General features: G+C 50.8%; 2 protein-coding genes across 2 annotated transcripts in view; one reads left to right on the top strand and one right to left on the bottom strand.

The window, feature by feature from the left end:
- Nucleotides 1-227: 227 nt before the first annotated feature.
- The window catches only part of ZFYVE27 (zinc finger FYVE-type containing 27), a 56971-nt gene continuing 32638 nt past the window's right edge, over nucleotides 228-24560 (bottom strand). The window contains exons 12-13 of the mRNA XM_007126152.4: nucleotides 8575-8632; nucleotides 228-1125 (exon numbers count right to left, since the gene is read on the bottom strand). Of these exons, the coding sequence (XP_007126214.1) occupies nucleotides 927-1125; nucleotides 8575-8632 (257 nt within the window). The 3' untranslated portion in view covers nucleotides 228-926. The remainder of the gene's footprint in view (nucleotides 1126-8574; nucleotides 8633-24560) is intronic.
- The window catches only part of SFRP5 (secreted frizzled related protein 5), a 5674-nt gene continuing 3260 nt past the window's right edge, over nucleotides 22147-24560 (top strand). The window contains exon 1 of the mRNA XM_007126157.2: nucleotides 22147-22742. Coding sequence (XP_007126219.2) covers nucleotides 22220-22742 — 523 coding nt within the window. The 5' untranslated portion in view covers nucleotides 22147-22219. The remainder of the gene's footprint in view (nucleotides 22743-24560) is intronic.

Here is a 24560-nt window from a genome sequence, read left to right as displayed (position 1 = left end):
AATATAATTATCAGAAGCTGGAGCTGTAATTTATGTTTTATTTTACCTTTATGCATATTTCAGATTTTCTAAGATGACTTGTTTCACAGAGAGAAAAAAATTTTCATTTATTCAAAAAAAAAAAAAAAAAAAAGATGTGGTCCCTGGAGCAAACATTGTTGGTTACCCACCCAACCACCACTTCCCCACTCCATCCCCACTAAATAACCCTTCAAGAATGTTTTCGTATTAGGTGGCCTGAGCTTCACAGGAGGCTGGACTCTGCTCCAAGTGACACCTGTCAGTCACATGTGATAATTCTTTTCCCCTTGCCAGCGACTGCCTTAGAAAGGAACACATGACACGAGAGTATAAATAAATTGTGGCACATTAATGCAAAGGAATATTATTCAGTGAGAAAAAGAAATGAGCTATCAAACCACAGAAAGGCACGGCGGAAACTTAAATGCGTTATCACTAAGTGAAAGAAGCCAATCTGAAAAGACCATATGATTCCAACTCTATGACATTCAGGAAAAGCAAAACTATGAAAACAATAAAAAGATCCATGGTTACCAGGGGTTATGGAAGAGGGAAGAATAAACAGGCAGAGGATTTTAGGTCAAACTATTCTCCTGAATGGTGGATATATTTGTTGTTATACATTTGTTGTTATACATACAAATGTTGTTATACATTTGCCCAAACTCATAGAACTACAACTCCAAGAGTGGACTCTAATGTAAACTACAGACTTTTGAGTAACAATGATGTGTCAATGTAGGTTCATCGATTGTAACAAACAAAATGTACTCACTGTGCTGTGGGATGTCCATAGTGGGGGAGATAGTGCATGTGGTGGGCAGGGGGTATATGGGAACTCTCTACTTTCTGCTCAAATTTGCTGTGAACCTAAAACTGCTCTAAAAAGTAAAGTTTATTGAAAATTAAACATTTTTAAAAGACATGAGAAAAAAAATAGTTCCTTTCCTGCCCGTTAACAAGACCTCACGAGATGTGATGCAGCATCCAGTGACACGCTGTGCAGAGATGGAGAACACCGGCTTGTTGGCAGTGGTGGACCAAGGGTGGGGCAGGCGTGGTCCACCCCAGTGCAGGCGAAACAGGGGTGCAAAGGCAGAGAATCTTAAAACCAGTAAAACAATCCAAAAGTCAGTCTCCATTTTGTTATCATCAAGCAGCAGTTTTAAACTATATCAGTGATAAAATATCCTTCCCTCAAAAATCTCTTGTCAGTCTAATTTCTAAAATTAGACAATAAAAAATTAGACAAAAAAAAACGTGTATTGGGACTTCCCTGGTGGTGCAGTGGATAAGACTCCATGCTACCAATGCAGGGGGCCTGGGTTCGATCCCTGGTCAGGGAACTAGATCCCGCAAGCATGCTGCAACTAAGACTTCACATGTCACAACTAAGGAGCCTGCCTGCCACAACTAAGACCCAGTGCAACCAAATAAATTAATTAATTTTTTTTTAAGGTGTATTAAAGCCCCATGGTTACCACTGGGCTTTAATACATGTTAACTTCCAAGTTGCACATTTTCATTACTTATCCTTTAATAAACATCGTATTCCAGGTGACAGTTAATTCGGAAAGCTCCAATTATCTGGGCAGCATTTGATATACGCAGACTTATCTGCACATGTGGTATTTTTTTTTAATTAATAGACTTTATTATTTAGAGTGGTTTTAGGCTTACAGAAAATTTGAGTGCACAGAGTTTTCCCCCATTATTAACATCTTGCATTAGTGTGGTACATTTGTCACAACTGATGAACCAGTATTGATAAGCTGTTATTAACTAAAATCCACAATTTACATTAGGGTTCACTCTTTGCATTGTACTTTCTATGGAGTTGGACAAATATACAATGTATCCACCATTCCACATTATATAAAATACATTAGCTGTCCTAAAAATCCCCTGTGCTCTGCCTATGCATCCCTCCCCAAGGCCCTGGAAACTACTGATCTTTTTTCTGTCACCATAGTTTTTCCTTTTCCAGAACGTCATAAAGTTGGAGTCATACAGTAGGTAGCCTTCTCCGATTGGCTCCTTTCCCTTAGCAACATGCATTTAAAGTTCCTCCATGTCTTTTCATGGCTTGATAGCTCATTTCTTCTTCTCGTTGAATAATATTCCATTGTATGGATGTACCACAGTTTATCCATTCACTTGATGAAGGACATCTTGCTTACTTCCTGCCTGTGTGTTTCTGGGATAAGTTCCTAACTGTTCTGATTCATTCAAGCTCATTCAGGTGCAATTTGTGTCCCCAAACCCTATGATATGACACATTCCTGCATTTAAACAGTAAATTCAAAATAAAAAATGATAGCTCACTGGGTTTGAAAACACAAAACAAACAAACAAAAACCCCAGAACTTGAGTTCCTTCAATTCTGTCATTCTATGGGACCACTGGAGGCTTGTTTTGTGTTTAAAATCAAAAGCTGTGATACAGAGTGTGAAGTGAGAAGTAGAACGCTTTTGTTTGGTAAGCACTATTTTTGTTTATATGTGAAATATTTTACTGAATTTGAACAATATCTTTAAAATTGAAATTTCTTCTGTGTTTGCTTGTTTTGAAGCTAGAGAACAATTTAAGAAAATAAACATTACTGATCATTACATGATTACTAGTCAAAATAATTTCATCATGTTAATAATTCTAAGATGGTCTCCAAGATTCCCACCACCTAGTGTACATGGCCCAAAGAATCCCCTCCCCTTGAGTGTGGGTGGAAGAAGTGAATATAATGGAATATTATAGTCAGTTGACTTTGAGCTAATCAAAAGGGATATTATCCTGGGTGGGCCTGACCTAATCAGGTGAGTCCTTTTAAAGCCGGTGACACAGCAGAAAGGTCTTTGCTGCTGGCCTTGAAGATGCAGCCTCGATGAATTCCACAGCTACAAGGAAATTAGTTCTGCCAAAAGCCATGTGTGTTTGGGAAAGGACCCCAAGCCTCAGATGACGCCACTCCCAGCTGACACCTTGACTGCAGCTTTGTGAGACCCTGAGCAGAGGACCCAGCTAACCCATACCTGGACTCCTGACCCACAGAAACTGAGATAATAAATGTGTGTAGGTTGTTTTAAGCTGCTAACTTTGTGGACGTTTGTTACCGCAGCAATAGAAAACTAACACACGAGCCTGAGGCCCCCCGGCTGGCCAGAGGCAGAGCTGGATGAATACATTCCAGTCTGCACGCTGTGAAGGAATCCCTGTTAGTGCTTGGAGATGTCAAAACAGAAGTTAGGTGTCTCAGCCAAGATCACACAGTTGGCAAGTGAATAAGTCAGGCTGGAAGCCAGGCCTGTCCAACTGTAGGGCCTCCAAGGAGTGTGCTCCACGGATGATCCTGCAGGTTGCTGGTAGTCAAGTCCTATGGTGACTTGTGGTGATTTCTGGTGACAATGGGACCCCGAAGCTAGAAAGACCATGTAGAAGTGGTTCCCACTCCAAGATTCCCAGACTGGCTTCACCTCAACCCCACCTGGTCACCTAGCTGAGCAGTGGAGCCAGGCCCCGAGACATTGCCTCTCCCAGCCCTCTGTTTATGTCCTTTATATCATGTTTGCAATTACTCCATTTACACATCTGCCTACCCCAGCCTCCCCACTCGAACATCGGCCCTGTGAGGGTCCACATCTGACATGGGATCCCAGGGCCACCACGGTCCGGGGCACAGAGTAGGCACTGAACGACATTCACTAAACAGATTATGGAGTGAGAAATGATTACTTCTGTTCCTCTTCTGGATCCCTTTCTCTTCCTTTCCCATGGCCCCAACCTGGGCTCTAGGGCTCCAGAGGCGGCTCCCTTCACGGGCGATGAAAGCTTCACCCTTGCCAGTTCGACTCCAAGTCATCCCACTCCACCCCACTGAGGAGCTTCCAGGACCGGAGACCCCCTACGAGGGGGCCTGGAGCCTCTCAGGTTCCCAGACACAGCGCCTGTTCCCCCTGCTGGCAGAAGTGGGCAAGTACATGGAGGTCCCTCCACACTGGAGACTCTGGAAACAATGGAGACGCTGGAAACACTGGGAAGGAAGGAGTAAGGGGCTCAGGCGAGCTCCCAGCCAGGAGGGGTAGGGAGGGGTTGCAGGAAGTCAGTATCCTGGCCTGAGTCCTGCCACAGTGAGGGGGCTCCTGCCCTGAGGCCTGCAACCCTGGAGCACTCGCTGGCCTCAGCCCTACCTACAGGGCTGCTGAAGCAGCAAATGCCTCAGATGCTCTGTCTTTGCCAAGCAAGGCCTGGATGGGGGACCCCAGACCAGGAGGGGGGATATTGCTTCCACCAGGAGAGCACATTACTCAGAGGGAAGACAGCCCTCTAGCAGCCCAGCCCTGAGAGCTACCCGGTCCCACCCCATGATAATAAACAGCTAGCTCAGTACACCTACTACACGCATACCTCATCTGTACTTGCAGGGTGGGTACTATTACTTCACCATATAGACCAGAGGCACAGAGAAGGTGGTGGAGTCAAAATCCGAACCCAGGTCAGTGTGGCTCTAAAAGTCCCTGCTTTTTACATGCCCTGTGTAGGTGTGCCTCATATATTATTTCTAATCCTACATCTAAGGAAGCCTTGTTACCCAAGATGGTCACATGTGGCTTCAAAGCCAAAGCTGGCTTGGGTGTGGCTGAAGCTGGGAGGTGCCTGGGATGGGAAACGGCCTCCCAAGACCAGACAGTGCCACAGGTACCTCCTGGCTGGGTGACCTTGGGCAAATCACTTAGCCTCTCTGAACCACTGTATTCTTATCCATAAAAGAAACATAATTCCTGTGGCTGTGGGGATTAGAGATCATGTGTGTCAAGTTCCCAGCACAGAGCACCCAGGCATAGAAAAGCTGGTATTGCATGTGTCTGTCTCTGATATTCCTCCCTTCCCTTGAGCATGGGCTGGCCTTAGTGACAAATGGAATAAAGCGGGGGCGGGGGGGGGGGGGGGGCGGGATTGGTGCAACTTCAGAGAGCAGGTGATGAAAAGCACTACGTTTCCTCCATGCTTGCTTCTGGATCACTCGATCCATAGAAGCCAGATGCCACATCATGGAGACACTCAAGCTGCCCATGTGGCTTCCAGCCAGCAGCCCATAGAACTGAACTTGGAAGCAAGTCCTCCAGCCCAAGTCAAGCCTTCAGATAACAGCAGCCCTGGACAACATCCTAACTGCAACCTCATGAGACATTCTGAGTCAGAACTACCCATCTAAGCAGCTGAATTTCCGACCCACAGAAACTGTGGAGATAATGTTTGCTGTTTTAAGTTTGCCATTTATTAGTTAAAAAAATATAACTAATACACTTTATAATCAGCATCCTTGGACCAGCAATTGCTTTAGGGATGAGCTGCCCCAATCTCCTCCCCATAGCTGTGGTCACAGAGAATCCACATTGAAGAGGGTCCAGGCCCTGTGGAGCTGGCCACAAAAGAAAGAATAATCACTAATATTTACTGAGCATCTGCCATCTGCCAGGCATTGAGCTAATAAGCACTTTACATTTATCTTCCTAACAAAAATCCCAGGAGGGAAATACCACCATCCTCATTTTACAGATGGGAAAACTGAGGTGCCAAAAGGTTGAGTACCCACCCAAGATTATACAAGGCAGTAATCAAACTCCACAGTTCCAGCCCCCAGAAGTAGTGAGTGGCGCCCTGAAGGGCACTGTGGCTCGAAGGCCCATTTCCCCTCTCCTGTCCCATCCCTAGCGCCCAGCACCACCACCACTGCCTACTTGCTCTCCTGTGAGGGTGACTAACATGGGGTCTGGGGCAAATCCCACCTAGCCTGTTGTCCCTTAGCCAAGGCAGTGCCTCTGCCCTCTTCCTGCTGTCAGGTGAGCCCACACCTCACCTGTCCCAGCACAGGTCACTGAGCACATGCATGGTGAAAGTTCCCTCCAGGTCGTCTAGCCCAGCCCCCTCCCATTCATTCAGATGCAGAGACAGGCCCAGAGAGGTGCGGTGGCTTATCTAAAGACAGAGGCAGCCGGGGGAGCACTGAGCCTGGAACCCAGGTCTCCTGGCTCCTCTCAACCCAGCCTGCACCCTGAGGCTACCTTTCCCAGCGTTACCTGCCCCCGTACCCAGTGTAGTCTCCACCCACACGCCCAGATACCAGGGACTGGAACTTGAGGCCAAACTTCCCAGCATCCTCCACTACCCCCAGCCCCTGAGGGTAGAAGGGGGCTTATCTCCACCTGTGAGGTGGTGCTGTCCTCACCCCACCCCCACCCTCCCTGCCAGGCAGCCTTGATTAATGGGCTGGTGCTATCTTATCTCCCAGCTGCAGCAGTTAGGGATTAATGGGTGGTGGCCGGGCCCTGGGAGGACACATCCTGCCCCCAGATCAACCCAAGAGCTCTGCAGGAGGGCGGGGAGCAGGAAGAAAGGGGACTAAGGGGGTCTGTTCTCTAGCTGCCATTTTGCTCACCCACCTGAACTGGCTGAGTCACCACAAAATGTATAAAGCACCCAGGACTGGGCCTGGCACTCAATGGGGGCTCAATAAATGGTAGCCACTGTTAACATTCTGCTGTTGTTAGCTCCTGGAGTCCTTGGGCCCATGCCTGCCCTTCGGTTAAACTGCCAAAGTCTCCACCACTGCACAGCCCACGGACTAACTAGGAAGTCACCTTCCCCACTCCAGCCTCGGGTGCCCCATCTATAAAATGGGCACAGGTTTGGGGTTTGGAAACAGGGTTGTAGGTGCGACATTATTTTATTGAGTGAACTGGGAGTGGGTTGAGGGATTTATTGATCCAGCTGTGAGGCTTTAGATAATCGATTCAGCCTCAATTTCCTCATCTGTGAAGGGGTATGATGATATCTGCATTGTTAGCATGAAACAACTTCTGGAAAGCCGTGCCAGGGCTGTTCCGTGTCATACTGAGTGTGGGTTCCCAGATGTGGTCAGACACCAAACTCTGACCAAGGGGTTCATGCTGATGCAAGTTGCTACTGACAGAACCAACCCCAAATCCAGGCTCAGCTTTGGGAGAGAAAGGCTGTCTGAGCACAGGCCCTCCTGCTAGGACTGAGGAAGGGGGACCAGATGTTCTGCTGTGCCCAGGGCAGTCCCAGGTCACTCCATTGCCCGGGTGCAACTGTTAGTACCACCCCCTTTCACTCTCCAAGTGTCCCCCCTTGGAGAATCAGTTATGTGGTCCCTAGACTGAAGGAACAAGGTTCTCTCCTCCCTCGGGGAGAGACTCCATCTAACCTTGAGCATGTGGCCAGCGTGTCTGAAGTCAGGCAGCTAACTCCACCAGAGCCACACAGGGGTCCCGACTCAGAAGCCCATGACTCAAAGGACTCCCCACAAACTCCTCCCTAGTCTTCTCAAGAAACACATGGTCACTATAAAAAGGTAAGAAAAGATATGAAGATTAGTGAGAGATGGAGGGCAGGAAGAAGGGACTTTCAGATGAATAGACAGAATAAGGGAAGAATGGATGAATTAAATGAGAGAAAGAGAAAAGAAAAACGGATACGGGGACAACGGATGAAGGGAAGAAAGGAAGGATGGAAGGATATTGAAAGGGAGGATGAAAAGATGGATGGATCGGGGGGGGGCTGGACAAGGGGATGGATGAAAAGAGATGAACGTCAGAGTCTCACTGGCCAGCTCTCTGACAGAGCACAGCAAACAGGGAGGACAGCAGAGGGCTTTCTTTCCAGAAGGACATACACATTGACTCTTTGGGGCCCCAGGAAGCCAGTCTTCCCTCCCCCACTCCAAAGACATTCCTAGGACCACTCCTTCCCCTTCCCTCTCTGCCCCTTCCCAAAGGGCAAAGGGCAGCACAGCCAGGAAAGCTATCTGCTAGTTATCCCAGCCCTGTTTACTCTGGGTCTGTAATTAACCGAGTCTCCTTCCCAGATCAAGGAGGGCCAAAGAAGGCCCAAAGAGGACACGGAGAGCCCTGACAGGCCAGGTTACTCATTGATAAGCAATGGGGAACTGAGGGAGGCTACACCTTATCCTCTTCTGTCCCATCAGCCGCCCCTTCCTGACTCCCAAGGAGGCAGGGACCCAGGTCCCAAGCAGTTCTTAGCTCAGGAAGGCTGACATGGGATGGCCCTGCCTAGAAAGCCCTGCCTCAAGGTGTGCAGGTCTGTGCAGGTGCAGCTGGAGTCCTGGATCTGCCTTCACCTGGGCAGCTCCCAAGATCAGGGTCAAAAGACTGTGTAGCCTAGTGGTGAAGATCATGGGCCCTGGGAAGGGACCAGACCCAGGTTCATAGACCCATCTCTTCTCACTTACCAGCTGTGTGACCTTGGGCAAGTGACTTAACCCCTCTGAGCCTCAGTCTTCCCCTCTATAAAATAGGGATGATGGTAAGTCAGACCCATGTCAAAAGATGCTGCGAGGATGGAATGAGTTAACTTACATAACACACCAAGTATGCCAGGCATCAGCCACAGTTTTGGGCTCCTTTGGGGAACCTGGGGCACCCTTCTCAGCCTTTTCATCCTCCAGGCTCCTTCCACTTTCCCCTAGCATCCCCTCAGCTACCAGCAGACACTTGGAGGTTCTGTTTCCTCACTTACCCAGAAGGGCTCCAGAGGTTCCTGGTTGTCCAGTACAGTAGCCACCAGCCACATGGGCCTATTTAAATTTAAATTAACTAAAATTAATATTATTTAGCCATTAAAAAGACTGCAGTACTGATTCATGGTACAACATGGATGAACTTCAAAAACATTCTGTTAAGTGAAAGAAGCCAGGCACGGAAAGTCATATACTGTATGACTTCATTCCTATGAAATGTCCAGAAGAGGCAAATCCATAGAGACAGAAAGAAGCTTGGTGGTTTCCAGGGGCTGGGGGCAAGGGGAATGGGGAGAAACTGCTTAATGTGGGCAGAGTTTCCTTTTGCGGTGATGAAAATTTTTAGAAATTTTTAGGTGGTTGACTAACATTATGAATGTACTCAATGCCACAGAAGTGTTCACTTTAAAACGGTTAATTTCATGATATGTGAATTTCATCTCACTAAAAATAATAATAATAATAATAATTTAATTTAAAATTTGGTTCCTTAGTAGCACTAGCCACATTTTAAGAGCTCAGTAGCCACAGGTGGCTACTGGCTAGTGGCTAGTGGCTAGTGGCTCCAGGATTAGAGGGCACAGGTACAGAACATGTCCATCACTGCAGAGAGTTTTTTTAACAAGCTTGACCTTCAGGTAATCAAATATAATAGTGATAAAACCTCTTTACATACTTATCTCATCTGACCCTCTCACCAGGATGGCATTTTTTTTTAAGACATGGGGAGATTGGGACCCAGAGAAGGGAGGTACAAGCCCAAGGCTGCACAGGGAGTGGCAGGCCAAAGACCCACAATGGGATCTGTGGGCCTCTGGGGTCCTTTCTGCCCCCCTCAGAGATGGGCCCAGGAAGTAACAACCAAACTCTCTGGCCGTCTGGCTGTCCTGCTTATGTATCTGCTTTCTCCTGAAGGAGACTTGGCACCAGTTTAAAGCAGGCGAGGGTGTGAAAGTGTGCAGTCTGGAAGCTGAAGGGTGCTTGGTTCCTGTTTGCAAAAACTGTGGGGAAGAGAACTTAGTGCCAAGTGATTTGGAATTTTAACAAAAATTCCAGGAAGCCAAAGGCTGGGTAATGTGAGTGGAGGGGAAAGAATGCACCTTTCCCTGACCCCAAGTTGCGTGGCCACATAACTAGGTCAAGAGGGCACAGACCTCTTTGTCTCTAGTGGACCCTGAGCTGTCTTCAGAGCCCTTCAAGGGGGGCTAAAAAGGCCTGAAAGTTTTCCTGGCCTTGGCATAATTCAGACTCGTGGGGCAGTGGAAAAGCATGGAAGGTTGGGAGAGTCAGAGCTTTGTTCAATTCCAGCTCCATCGCTTTCTGCCTGGATGACCTTGAGTAAGATACTTAACCTCTCTGAGCCGCAATTTCTTCACCTGTAAAATGAGGATTGACTGTGTGTGTCTCCCTCAGTTGCTATAAGGATGAAGCAAGATAACAGATGTGACTCCCAAACACCCTATAAAGATGACTTATCTTCACCAGGACCCAAGCAGTTCTCAACCACTGTCCTTAGGAGGATCTCACCTTAAACATGAACCCTGGGGAAGTCTTAAGATTAAAATCCTCATCAATAATATTACTAATAATAGCAATGGTGCCGGCATGGGTCAGACTCACTGAAGGGTGATTATGAAATCGCAGACGGAGGGACAGGCTGGCTGCCCTGCCTGTACTCAAAATATGTGCAGTAGAGTCAGATCCATCTGGAAGATTCCCAGCTGTGTGACCTTGGACAAGTTCCTCAATCACCTCTGACTTCTCATCTGTAAACAGGGATGATAATAACATCTACCTCTCAGCATTGCTGAGAGGTTTAAATGAGATGATAATGAACTTAGCACCATGCCTGGAAATACAAATGTCTGCTAACACTGTTTATTAATCAGAGCCCCGAGCCGGGTGTTGGGGAAGGTAAGAAGGACAGGAAGCCAACTAACCACATCCCCAGGCAGAGGAGGCAGGTCGTGTGGAGCTTCCAGAAGGGAAAGAGTTCTCATTTTAGCCTCAAGGAGGTCCATGAGCCTTGGAGAGTGGCTGCAACCATGAACAGGAGGAGGGGTGGAAGTAGGGAGCGGGCACAGCCTCCTCCGAGGCCAGCATTTCTCATCTTGGTCCCCAGGTCACTGCATCAGAACCACCTGAGAGTGACATATGCTGAACTGGAATCTGCAGGTGGCCCAGCAATCTGAATGGGTATTTTAACCAGCTTCCAAGCTGATGGCCTCACACTGCAAATTTGGGAACATCTCTCCCCTCCTGGCTGTGGGGTGTGTCCTGTGACAGCCCATGTCAGCTGGCTTAGTCAAGGTAGGTCCAGGAGGCCAGAGACAATTCACAGGCACAGGAAGTCAACCCCAAACCTCACCTGCCCATCATACTTCCAACTATTAGACGAAAACAAAAAACCATGGGGCATATGCAGGGGTGAGGAGTAAAAACTGTCACAATGCAGACACTGACTGATTTCAGGACATGACCAATGAGGGTAGCCACCAACCAATCAGAACAGAGGTCTGACCAATCAGAACAGCCAAATAGGGCCCAGTCGGCTGCACGCACCCCTGGAGAGAGTTCATACTGGACAATGGCCACTGTTGGGGATGGGAATGCTTGGTGGGTAGGGCTCTGGCCCACCCTAGCCCTTACCACACTCGACCCCTCTCCTCTGTCTTATCTGCTGAGTTCCCACAAGCCACATTATTTGAAAACAGGATCGCCTTACTTTAAAAACACCATTGGCAGGGCTTCCCTGGTGGCGCAGTGGTTGAGAGTCTGCCTGCCGATGCAGGGGACACGGGTTTGTGCCCCGATCCGGGAAGATCCCATATGCCGCAGAGCTGCTGGGCCCGTGAGCCATGGCCGGTGAGCCTGCGCGTCCGGAGCCTGTGCTCCGCAACAGGAGAGGCCACAACAGTGAGAGGCCCGTGTACCGCTTAAAAAAAACCAAAACAAACAAACAAAAACCACCATTGGTGGGCTTTCCTGGTGGCGCAGTGGTTGAGAATCCGTCTGCCAATACAGGGGACACGGGTTTGAGCCCTGGTCCGGGAAGATCCCACATGCCGCGGAGCAACTAAGCCCATGCCCCACAATTACTGAGGCTGTGCTCTAGAGCCAGCGAGCCACAACTACTGAGTCAGCGAGCCACAACTACTGAGCCCGCATGACACAACTACTGAAGCCCACATGCCTAGAGCCCATGCTCTGCACCAAGAGAAGCCACTGCAATGAGAAGCCCACACACCGCAACGGAGACCCAACGCAGCTAAAAGTAAATAAATAAAATAAATAAATTTTTAAAAATAAAATAAAAATAAAAACACCATTGGTGAAAAGTGTTGATCCGTGAGTGCTTCTCCACAGGGGCTCTGCCGGCCTTTGGGGCAGGACAACTCTTGGTCGTGCAGGGCTGGGCTGGACGATACAGGAATTTAGCATCCTTGGTCCCTGCCCAGTAAATGCCAGCAGCAGCCTCAGCGGTCCTGATGACCAAACCCAGGCAGGGGCGGCCTATCCATCCAGCTGAGAAGCACTTCTAGCCCAACTCCCCCTGCTTTACAGCTGAAACAGTTGAGAGCCAAGACATCGAGTGACCATCCAAGGCCACAGCACAGTGGGTGAGTGGGGAACGGGAGAGCCAAAAGAAGCGGGCTGAGCCCAGGTCTCAGACAAACCTAACTGGGGCCTCAGTTTCCCAGAAGTGGGCAGGACGAAAGTAGGAGCCCCTTCCAGAGAGCCTTGTGTGGGCACCCATGCCCTGAACCGCCGCCAGCTGGAAGAACAAGGACCAGGTAGCCCCACTACAGCCGGAACCCTCAGCGTCCGAGCACAGAAGACCCATTCTGGGGCCAGGCAAAGAAGCTGTGACCACCTCGGTGGCCCTCAGGGAAAGCGCCCAGCAGTTCCCAGGCCAAGGCCCCAGCTCCCTCACAGCAGAGGACAATTGCTCCATTGGCTAGAGTGGGGGAGAGGAGATTCACTGGCCGTGGCCCTGCCCGGCTTCTCCCCACCCGTACCCTCTCCTTAATGAGGCCATTGTTTGCCCAGGGTTCCCCCAAGAGCCAGCCCTCACCCCAGCCACTCCTGCCCTGGGTTTCCCCTCCACAGCCTGCCCTCCAGGACCTCCTGGGGGCTTCCTGACTTCCTCCCTTGCACTTGGAGCACAAAGGTCCCTGGGGCCTCTCTGACCTATAGTTCCCCTTACAGGGCCACTCACTTCCCTCTCCCAGCCTCTGGTTTTCAAATTAGTCAAAGAGGCATGGACTGCCAGTTGACTTCTGTTCAGCATGAGAGGAGTTCCATCCTGAGAGCATGTAATTCTAGTCAAAAGCAAAGAAATCTGCTCTTTTATTTACAGGCAAATGCACCATTCTATGTTGATTTGGGGAAACGTGGCGAATAGTTTATGAAGCTTTAGTAGCTCCTCCCCAGACCCTGGGTGGTCAGGAACCAGCAGAATAGAGAATAGCTTTCAGCTGAAACATTTTATAAATCTGGGGTCCCAAGGGCCCCATGCAGCCACAGCCAGGGTTGAGAGTGGGAGCCGTGCACCACCCACCTCCTGCGATTGCACAAAACTCTTTCAGCACTTACACTAGAGCAGTTTTACGCATCTTCAGGTACTTATTTAATCTTACCAACAAATCTACAAAAGGAAAGTCCCCATTTTGCAGATGGGGAAACTGAGGCACCAGGAGTTGTGTCTCATCCAAGTTCCCAGATAAGCAGTAAAGGCAAAAGCCTAATCATAGGTGACTTTGACTCTGCATTCAGTGCTCATTCTCTTCTCCACCGAGAGGCTTTGGGGCACCTCTCCACCCCCCCAACTAGGAGCCCACTCTAGTTGTGATTAGAAGATACTTGTGTGTTTGTTCATCGGCTGGCTGCCCCTCTAGACCTCATACTCCCTGAGGGCAGTGGCCCAGCCAACCAGGGCCAAACCTGCTGCAGCCTCATTACCTGAGTCCCACTGAAGTTTCTGCTCTGGCCCCAGGGCTCCCCCTCCCCTGCAAGGCAGTTTGGGTCAGTGCTAGACAAGGTAGAACTCCCTCTAGACATTCTCACATGCAGAGAGGAATCCACAAGCCACAGGGGGAAATCCTGGGTTCAAGTCTTGTCTCTGCTTTTTGGCTGTGTGACTCTGGGCAAGTTACTAAACTTCTCTGAGTCTCAATTTTCTCATATTAAATGAGGATGATAATGCCTCCCTCATAGTGCTATTGGAATAATTAAATGAGGTAATGTATGGGAAAGCACAGAGCATTATGCCAGGCACCTAGGATGCCCTAAACAAGTATTCAAGAGAGTAGGGGGAAGGAGGGAGCGGAGGAAGTCTACATGACCTTAGGGGGCTTGTCCATCACCCCCAATCCCTCAGCAAGCATCTTATGCTACTCAACTTACTCCACTCAGTCCTCACCAGCTCTCCCCACAGTCACCCTATAGCCCTCCTACTGATCTTCCCTGGGCCTCCCAAGAATTCCAACAGAGACCAAGAAAGGTTAAAGGAAGCTGGCTCCCACCTGAGCCCATCTGGCTCCAAAGACTCCTTTCTTCTGCCACCTCCTTCCACCAAGCATTCATCTGTCCAGTCAGTCATTCACTCATGCAACATGTATTGTGCATCTACTACGTGACCGGCAGCATGCTAGGAGCCAGAGGAACAGAGAGGGACAAGACAGGTCTTGCCTCTGTGGAACCCTCAGCCTACTGGGAAGCCAGAAATGGAAAAAATCAACCTAGTGAGATGATGAGCAGATGAGGGCTGCATAGGGAGGTCTGGGGTTCTACGAGCGCGCCCAGCCGGAAGGCCTGGCCTACCTGGAGCCTTGGGAGGAACTTTATGCTAAGAGCAATCAGATCAACTGAGGGTCTCGAGCTGAAGGGTGAGGCTACCATGTTTGCAGTTTGAAATGATTCACTCCTGCAGAGTGGAAAACAAGACCAGAAGGCAGCCCCAAGCAGTGAAGAGGGACAGCATTGAGGAGGAGGAGCAGAGAGAAAAGGGACAGCACAGGTGTATTTACGAGAAATTTAGAAGCAAAGAGCCACAGAATCTGGTGACAGTCTCTAAAGACCATTGTCATGCCAATGTTCAATAGTTTTAACTAACAATTATATAGAAAGCTCTCCTCTGTGCACCATTCTAAGCAAGTTTTAAATGAACTCTAATCCTCCCAATAATCCTATAAGGCACTATTGTCATTATCCTCATTTTACAGTTGAGGAAACTGAAGCACAGACAGGTTAAATAACTCGCCCAAGGTCAAGTAGCATTGAGGAAATTAGAATCCAGTCTTGCTCCAGAGTTCGTGGTCTTTTTTTTTTTCTTCTTCTTCCTCCTTTTTAAAAATATTTGTCCATGCCGACAGCATCCGGGATCTTAGTTCCCCAACCAGGGATCGAACCTGTGTCCCCTGCAGTGGAAGCGCGGCGTCTTAACCACTGGACTGCCAGGGAAGTCCCCAGAGTTTGTGGTCTTAACCCAAACATTTGGCTGCCTCTCTGATGTGCTTCTAGCTGGGCTGCCCACCAGCCACAGCTCGGGGCTCCCAGGTGTGCTGGGGACCCAGAGAGAAGAGGAGAGCATTACTCAGCCTTCTCTCCATCCCAGCCCCGTCCAGAGACTAGCAGCCGTGCCCACCCTCCACCCCACTTCCTTTTGTACTTCAGACAGTCATTCTTAGACTAGACCAAGACCCAGGCCCAAGATAAGACTGGCCTCTGCTTTTTTTGCAGAGCCACATGAGATCCAGGACAAATGGAGAGCCTGCTGGTGTCCAGGCTCATAGAAGGAAGGACTACGTCACCTCCCTGGCCGCTCGATTCAGTGACAGTGAGCCCAGCCCCTCCAGGACCAGGCCCCCACTGCCACCAGGGCACCCAGAGATCCTGAACAGGCCTTCTTGAACTGCACAGGTTGCGCAGCAGGAAGGCTCGGCGCAGCTGGGGGCCTATGGGACAGATGGTGACTTTACGGTCGACAAAGTAAAGCGTTGCTGTAGGTGTGATAGGAAGAGCACTAGACTGGAAGTCAGGAAGGTCAAGTTCTAGTTTCCTCTTATAGAAAGTGGTGGGGGATGGGAGGATGCCGGGAGACAACAGAAATGGTTCCCTGCTATAGCACTAATAGTTCTCTTAACTTCACAAACCACTCACCCTGCACTCTTTGCTGAGCACTCAGCAGCAGCTGCTATGAAAACAGGTGTCCCGGCAGAGGAACACTGAGACTGTAAAAGGCAGATAATTCCAGGAGGCTCTGGAGTAAGGACAAGATTCTTTCTCACCTCTTCGGGCATCCCAGCCCTCCAGGAGGCAGGCAAGCCTGTGCTGGCAGGACCTCCTCACAGCCAGGGATGGAAGAGGTCCCACCTCAAGCCAAGGCTCCTCACAACCTCACCTCTGTCATCATTCCAGTCCCCTTCCTCTTCATTATCCTCAAGACAGCCCCGTGGAGAATGCAGGGCAGAGACTGCATTCCTCCTCACGTCCGCAGATGAGTAACCTTAGACTCAAGGTGTGGGAAGGACTTGCTATTAAGTTGAAAACATACAACTCAGATCTTCAGAATCCAAGCATGGTGCACTCCCCATTGCTACACACTGCCTCTCCCAGAGGCTTTATAGAGGCACGAATGGGGCAGATCTCTTGGCTCCTGGCTCTGTTATAGCTCTGATCACAGAGCTACTATATGCCAGGCACTCTGCCAGGTGCTTCTCTCCTCCTTTATCTAGTAAATCTTCACTACCACCCAGTAAATAAACATTACTAACCACATTTTACAAATGAATAAACGCAGGTCTAAAGTTCAATAGACATATGTCCAAAGACACACAACTAGGATGTGGTCAGAATTTACCACCAGTCAGTCTGACTCAAAGCCCTGGCTCCTCCTGCTGCACTTCACTGCCTTCGTGTGTCCACGTCCTCCACATGGGCTGGGACTGAGACTCTTACTCGTGTATGCCTGGCCCATAGCAGGCATTAGCTAAATGTTAGTTCATGGAGTTATTTTTCCCAAGACTAAAGATTAAAAGGAACAAAGAAGGCTATTTCATACAGATAAAAATTACAATCCATCCAGAACATACAATAATCACAAAACTTTATGCTCCAGGGACTTCCCTGGTGATGCAGTAGTTAAGAATCCGCCTGCCAGTGCAGGGACACGGGTTTGATCTCTGGTCCGAGAAGATCCCACATGCTGCGGAACAACTAAGTCCGTGCGCCACAACTACTGAAGCCCCCACACCTAGAGCCTGTGCTCTGCAACAAGAGAAGCCACCGCAGTGAGAAGCCTTCGCACCGCAACAAAGCATAGCCAAGTAGCCCCCGCTCACGGCAACTAGAGAAAGCCCGGAAGCAGCAACGAAGACCCAGCGCAGCCAAAAATAAATAAATTTTTTTTAAAAGGAACTTTATGCTCCTAACAACACAGCTTCAAAGTATATAAAGCAAAATTGAATCAAGAGAAAAAAAAAAAGAAAAGGAAAAATTAGCAAACCTCACAAAGTAGATTTTATACACCTCTATCAGAAATGAACAGAGGAAGTAAGCCAGTGGTTCTTAAACTTTTTGGTCTCAGGACCTCTTTACACTCTTAAAAATTATTGAGGTTTTAGATTAAATCAAAGAACTTTTGTTTATATAGATATCTACCATTTACATCAACATCTACAATGGTTAAAATGAAAACTGAGAAAAAATTTATATACTAATTCATTTCAAATAACCGCAATAATCCCATTATATGTCAAATAAATAACAAATTTTTGTGAAAAGTAATTACATTTTACAAACCAAAAAAATTTAGTGAGAAGAGTGGCACTGTTTCACTTTTTTTTTTTGGCTGCGTTGGATCCTCGTTGCTGCGCAGGCTTTCTCTAGTTGCGGTCGCGGGCTTCTCACTGCGGTGGCTTCTCTTGTTGCGGAGCACGGGCTCTAGGTGCGTGGGCTTCAGTAGTTGTGGCACACGGGCTCAGTAGTTGTGAGATGTGTTCCAGCGACTTCGGTGAGTGTAGAGCCCACGTGGCCACTGCCCTCTCCCCAGTGAAATGTACCTCTTTTTTGCAGGTCATCCCAGGGACTTCAAAAGCCCCTCAAGGCCATGGTCCATCCCTGGCCAGGGCTCCGGCAGCCCTCCCTTGACACTGCCTACAGAGGGGCCTCCAGGGCTGGATTCTCTCTAGGGGAAGCAGGCTTGGCCCAGAGATGGATGGGGGCAGCAGAGGGGAGAGATGGGCTCCAGGATGGAAGTGCAGCCCCCTCGTCCCTGGGCACCTCTGCCTAGTACCTGATGCACCTCTGGCCAGGGGAGCTGTGGTCACCCATCCCACAGCTTCATCCTGGAGCCTCCCCATTCCTGGGGCAGTCAGGACTTGGCTCCTGTGCGGACCACGCAGCCCAGCGTGTGGTCTTGGCCAGGTCGGCTCCCCTTTTGTGTCTTAGCCTCCTCTGTCTATGAAAAAGAGAAAGCAATGAAATCCTTCCTGCAGCAGGTCTTTGATGTCATTAGTCTGTTTGGAAAGAGGACACTACGACTGCGAGGTGTGTGCGTGCCCGAGAGAGAAAGAGGGGTTGGGGGAGAAGGAAAGAGATTTTATAACACTGTCCTTCCCTGGGCGGCCAACGTTATTCTCTGGCTTCTCCCTGGCTGCTCCCAGAGATGGGGACCCAGAGGCCCGCAGAAGGAGGACGCTGGCCTAAGTGACCGCCGCCAACTCCATTAGGCTCTCTGGGCTTCAACCACCTCCTCCACTACCCCACACACTCACACTCCTACACACACCGCAGACATTCTCTCACACACAAAAACACACAGCACCACACTCCACACTCCCACCCACACTACACAGTCGCACACAGATTACAGTGGTGGGTTCGCCCAGCAAGAGCTGGTTGTATGTGGTGCTTTCCAACCCTGTGCTCCGTGATGCAGTGGGTCACGGTGGGAGCACTTACCCATGGAAATCAGCACATGCGACAGAGAAGGGCTCCCCCCGCAGAGCTGGCTGTCTAAGCATTTAGAGCCACACTGGCAGGTGGATTCTTAACCACTGTGCCACCAGGGAAGCCCTGTTTTACACTTTTGCAATCTCTTTCATGTCTAGTTTAATAGAAGACAGTCAGATTCTTATATCTCCTGCATTCAATCTGTTGTTACATGTTGTTTTGGTTGACATATATGGAGAAAATTTGGCTTTACAGAGAAATGTAATTGGAAAAGAGAATATTTTAATAGCCTTTTTAGATATTATGGCTATCAAATTGATACTACAAAAAAATTGACAGGTGACAATTCCTTAAATGTTGGTTGTAATGTAGAATCTGAATCCACATCAATAAACTTTTCTTACTCAACAGAGTAAAATCCTTAAAATACATGGGTCTATCTTGTACCTTGAGTGGATCTTCAAATTATGTACAATTTTGACCTTGCAGACTCCCTGAAAGGCACTTGGGGGCCCTCAAGGGAACCCTGACCACAAGGAGAACCACTGAAGTAGGCACTAACAAAGTAGAAAAATGTAGGATTTGATAACATAATTAAGCAATTTTTTTTTTTGGCCACACCGCATGGCTTGCGGGATCTTAGCACGCAGTCCTAACCACTGGACTGCCAGGGAATTCCCCGTAAGTAGCAAGTTTAATCTAAGAGTTCTCTGTAGAACTTTGCTCACAACAAACCATGAATACACATTTTGAACAAGTGGTTCCCTCCATCAGCTGGGGGAAACGTGTGCCTGGACAGACAGCAGACGCTCCAAGATGGACAGATGCCCAGCATGCCAGGTGTCCCACCCAGCTGCCTAGGTCCTGGGACAGCCTCATCACAAAGGGATACGACATCAGAGCATAGCCTCCTCCTTTCTCTGGCCACAGCGGGAGAGCGTCCCTCAACAGCTACCCCAGGGTGCAGCCCCCCACCTGGGTTCCTTTCCTGTGAAGGGCTTCCCTCCTCAATCTCATCATGGGCCCCCTGTCAGGGCGCCTTGGGGGTCCCCAAGGCAGAGTTGCCGGGTAAAGCCTACCCATCCTCCTCTTCCAGGAAGTTTCTAGCCTGGCCCCTCTGCTCTTTGGAGCCCCTGGAACTGCCAGGTACAGACTCCCCCGGCTCTCAGACCATGTGTAGTTCTTACATAAGCAGCAGCAGGAACAATGCCTCACTCTGTCCGGGCCAGGCACTGGGATGCCAAGAACAGCACAGGAGACCAGCTACGCAGGGAGCCAGCACCTTGTACAACCATCTGGGAGCTCCAACACACCCTGCCAGGGACCGAAACCACACCTCCCCTGGAGTGCAGAAGCCCTGCCAAGCCCAGAGGTGGTGGTGAGGGGTAAGCTGGAGTGCAGGGAACAGAACTGCTGCTCAGAGCCCCAAACCAGAGCCAGGGCCAAGGGGTCCGAGGGAGCTTTCAGAACACACACACTTATACCCTAAAGTCACACATCCCTTGGCAATCTAACATTCTTAGGTATCTACTATGTGCTGGCATTGTGCAGGAGGCTTTCTTTCCATGCACCATCTTGTTTGCCCCTCACAATAACTGCTGAGGCGGTTCTATTTTACAAACAAAGAAATGAAGGGTCAGAATGGCTAAGTATTTGCCCAAGGTCACTCAGAGAGTATACACTTGGATTTGAACCTGGCTCATTCCGTCTGCAGAGTCCAGGCTCTTGCACCATTACTACACTGTCTGGCCCTGCAGGGAGTGGTACTTCACCTTCTGAGTGGTCATCCCCAGAACCTCTTCAAGCTGGGGTTGGGAGAGGGAGAAGGGGCAGGAAAGCTTGTTCTCCCCAGACCCAACTAGGTCATCCTGGACATCAAAAGAACATCCTGTCCCACCCTAGGGCTCTGTCTGCTTAATTTTCTTCTGCCTCGTCTGCCCTGCCTTGTGTCTTTTTCTCACAGCTGGATCAGATGAAGCAGGGCCTATGTCTTTTGTATTTCTGTAGCCCTATCTGTGGGATACACACCTCGAGCCTTGCACACAGTAAGTGCTTCCTGTGTGTCTGCTGAATATTAAGAGAAGTGATCCTTCACCCCTCTCCACTACCACTGCAAGGATAGATCCATGGGAAGATGGGAGCCTGGAAACATTCAGGAGGATGGGGAGGATGTTAGGGCAAGAGTGGAGGCGGCAAGTGCCCCAGAACTCCTGGCCCCCCATAGTACCCCAAACCCCCCTACAAGACACCTCCCCAGCGTACCTCCCCACCAAAGGCTGGGGAGTCAGTTCTCCAGCTAGGTTCTCAGGAAGGAGCCCCCCACCCCACCCCCAAGCCTCTTGTCCTAAGTTCCTCCCACAGGAAAGCCAATGGAAGGCAGGGTCCAGACAAGGAAAAGACCCCAGACATGGGGTTCCTGAAAGCTGCCTGCTCTCTGATGCCTCCCTGGATATCCTCCTCAATTCTTCCTTCTCTAGGCTCCCAGAGGAGGTACAGTCTCCTCCCTCAGCATTTCCTACCCTAAGCTGGAATTTATCTTAGGGCAGAGTAGTTAAACCCTGGCCTTTGGAACCCAACACCTGGACTCAAATCATGGCTCCTTCATCTATTAGCAGTGTGACCAAGGGCCAGTTACTTCACCTCTCTGAGCACCTCCCTCCACAGTCATTAAGCCTGCAGACTCAGAATCCAGACCTCCTGGTCATATCTGGGCTCTGACTCTGGAATCAGACTTCCTGGGTTCAAGTCCTGGCACCAATCTTTACTTAACCTTTTTGTCTCAGTGCCTTTATCTGTAAAGTGAGGATAGTAATAGTATCTGCCCACCTAATAGCATTATTATGAGAATTAAATGAGGTAGTTTACGCAATATGCTCAGAACAGACTTGACACATAGGAAGTACCCAATAAGTGTTAGCTATCATTGGAAATGGTTGATAAGGTTGTGAAGTGCTGTGCAGTGTCTGAAGCACTTAATAAGCGCTCACTAAATAGCAGGTATGATTATCTTTGCCCCCACTACACTGTGATGTCCCGGAGGTGGGTTCTGGATCATATCCCTCTCTGATTCCCCAGCAGTCAGCACGCTGCCCGGCACCAAGCAGGAGCTCAATAAATGCGTTTGGACTGGGAGTGAAGAACTTGCCTGCCTGGACCAGGAGGGTGTGGGCAGCCAGGAGCCTCCTGCCAGAGAAGGGAGAACCGAGGTGTCAGGGAAAAGAAAGCAGAGCAGAGTGGTAAGGGCCGAGACGGAGAGATAACCAAGTGAAGTGAGTGAGAAAAGGAACAGGAGAGGCTGTGGCGGAGAGAGATAAGGAGGAAGGATGGAGAAGGCGAGGGGCGAGGAAAAAGCCTAGGGAAGTGAGGGAGCCCCCGGGGAGAGGCGCAAGGCGAGGCTGGGTCAGTGGCAGGGTAGTGGGCGAGCGGGAGAGGGGCGCAGGAGCCGGCGCTGAGCGGGACGCGCAGGCCCCGGGACAGGAGGCGCGGGGCGGGAGGGGGTGCGCCACCCTGCCTCCCCGCCTCGGGGCGGGGGCCGGGCGGCCGGAGATTGGCTGGGGCGCGCGGCGAGGCCGGGGCTGGAGCTTCAAGGTGGGAGGCGCCAGGATCACTCTGTGCGCGCGGGCGCGGAACGAGGCTGCCACCCACTTGGGCGACCTCAGCGGCAGGGGAGCATCGGGGGCCTGTGCAGCCATGCGGGCGGCGGCGGGGGGCGCGCGGGCGGCCGCGCTGGCGCTGCTGCTGGGGGCGCTTCACGGGGCGCCGGGGCGCGGCGAAGAGTACGACTACTACGGCTGGCAGACCGAGGCGCTGCACGGGCGCTCGTACTCCAAGCCGCCCCAGTGCCTCGACATCCCCGCCGACCTGCCGCTCTGCCACACCGTGGGCTACAAGCGCATGCGGCTGCCCAACCTGCTGGAGCACGAGAGCCTGGCCGAGGTGAAGCAGCAGGCGAGCAGCTGGCTGCCGCTGCTGGCCAAGCGCTGCCACTCGGACACGCAGGTCTTCCTCTGCTCGCTCTTCGCGCCCGTCTGCCTCGACCGGCCCATCTACCCTTGCCGCTCGCTGTGCGAGGCCGTGCGCGCCGGCTGCGCGCCGCTCATGGAGGCCTATGGCTTTCCCTGGCCCGAGATGCTGCACTGCCACAAGTTCCCCCTGGACAACGACCTCTGCATCGCTGTGCAGTTCGGGCACTTGCCCGCCACCGCGCCTCCAGGTAGCGCTGCCGCCGCCGCCACCTCCCTACCCCCAGCCCCCAGCGCCCCGCGCGCTCCGACGGGAGATGCCGCTCCCCCAACCCCTTAGCACAGCTCTTCAAGCCCCCAGAGGTGCCCCCCCCCACACACGGGATAGGTGCCGATCCCCCCAACCCCTTAGCACAGCTCTTCAAGCCCCCAGAGGTGCCACACACACACACACACACACGTCTTTGCTCAGCCCTGCATGTCGCCCGAAGCCTACCAGCCTTCCCACCTGCGGCTGTGGACATTCCCACTGGTTCTCCCCCATTCCAACTCCGTTCCTGAAACCTCCCCCACTTCCCTCACAGCTCCCACCTTCCCAAGCTTCTGGTATCCCTGGGGGAGCCCAATGCTGTCACCCCATCCTGAGGCCTCCAATAAATGCCTTATCACCTCTCTCAGCCCACAAATGCCCAGGATTGCTAAGCACACTCTGGGCTATGATTTCCACCCTGTCCCCATTTTCTGCACCTGGGAACCCTAAATTCTCCCACTCTTTCCCCAGTCCCCCAGGTTGGGAGGCCTTTGGGTAAGGCTCAGTGCAGAAGAGTGAGCAGATTGCCAGGCTTGGCCCCTGACAAGGAGCCCTTGGGCAAGTTGCTCAACTTTGAGCCTTGTTTTCCTCATCTGTAAAATAGGAAGCAATCCCAGGTTCCCAAAATTTATGAGATCCTAAGTGCCACCTCCCACCCACCCACCCCCAATCCCATTACCCCTAATTCCTCTCTGGTCTCAGCCTCCCCTTCACTGTGCACCCCCTCTGCCAAACTCCTTCCAGGCAGAGTAAGCCCAGGCTGGGCACCAGACAGGAGGATAAACAGTGGCACCAAGCAGGGCAGCTTTGCCTGGGTGGCTAATACCCAGAATCTAGGGAGCCCCTGGCTCTGGGACTCTCCCAAGGGGCAGCACCACTCCCTCACTCTCCATTTGACCCGGCCCCCCAGAAACAACTGGACTCCACCACACCCCACCCACCCCTCAAAGCTAACCTCACCCATGCAGTCCCCAGTCCTACACACCCACACAGGACCTGAGAGTTGCGGCTGGGTGGGGGTCCTATGACCAAAGAGTGTTGAGAGAAGAGAAGCCCCCTATTCTCAGGTTAGTAATGGGACCAGGAAGCAGGGGAGAAAGACCTGGCTCACGCAGAGACAGCATAGTGCCCAGCAGGGATCCTAGCATGGCTCCTTTATCCTGGTTTTCTTGGAGCCCGAACATTAACAGCCTGGAAAGCAGGGAAATCCCAGGCTTGGATTCCCACCTGGCTCTGCCCTCCCACTCTCACCGGCTTTGAGCCCCTCTCTCCCCCATGATGGGGCACCCACCAGGAGGCAGAGACACAGAGTGAGGTCAGGTGCTGTGTGGTAGGACCAGAGGCAGCCCGAGGTATCTGTGTGGCCAACAGACAAAACTGAGAATATTTCATACAAAAAGAGTTGTGGCTTCCCTTGAAAAATCGGAAGTTCTGGTAACGCTAAACTGGGTGCTCAGTTTACCAGTCCCTGCCCTGCCGGCGTCACTCATTTACCCACCTGTCTGGAGCCTGGGTTCCTAGAAAGACCCCGCAAACATCTCCACCCTAGCACTAGTCTAGGAGTCACAAATCCTGAGTTCTAAGCTCAGTTCTCACTAGCTTTGCAGACTTGGGTAGCCACTCTGGACCTTGGTTTCCTTTTCTTTAAAAGAGGAATAATGGGGCTTCCCTGGTGGCGCAGTGGTTGAGAGTCTGCCTGCCGATGAAGGGGACACGGGTTCGTGCCCCGGTCCGGGAAGATCCCACATGCCGCGGAGCG

Source organism: Physeter macrocephalus, chromosome 20 (assembly GCF_002837175.3).
Source record: "Physeter macrocephalus isolate SW-GA chromosome 20, ASM283717v5, whole genome shotgun sequence".
Lineage (NCBI taxonomy): Eukaryota > Metazoa > Chordata > Mammalia > Artiodactyla > Physeteridae > Physeter > Physeter macrocephalus.
The sequence above is the reverse complement of the archived record's forward strand: the minus strand, read 5'-3'. Positions and strand labels throughout refer to the sequence as shown.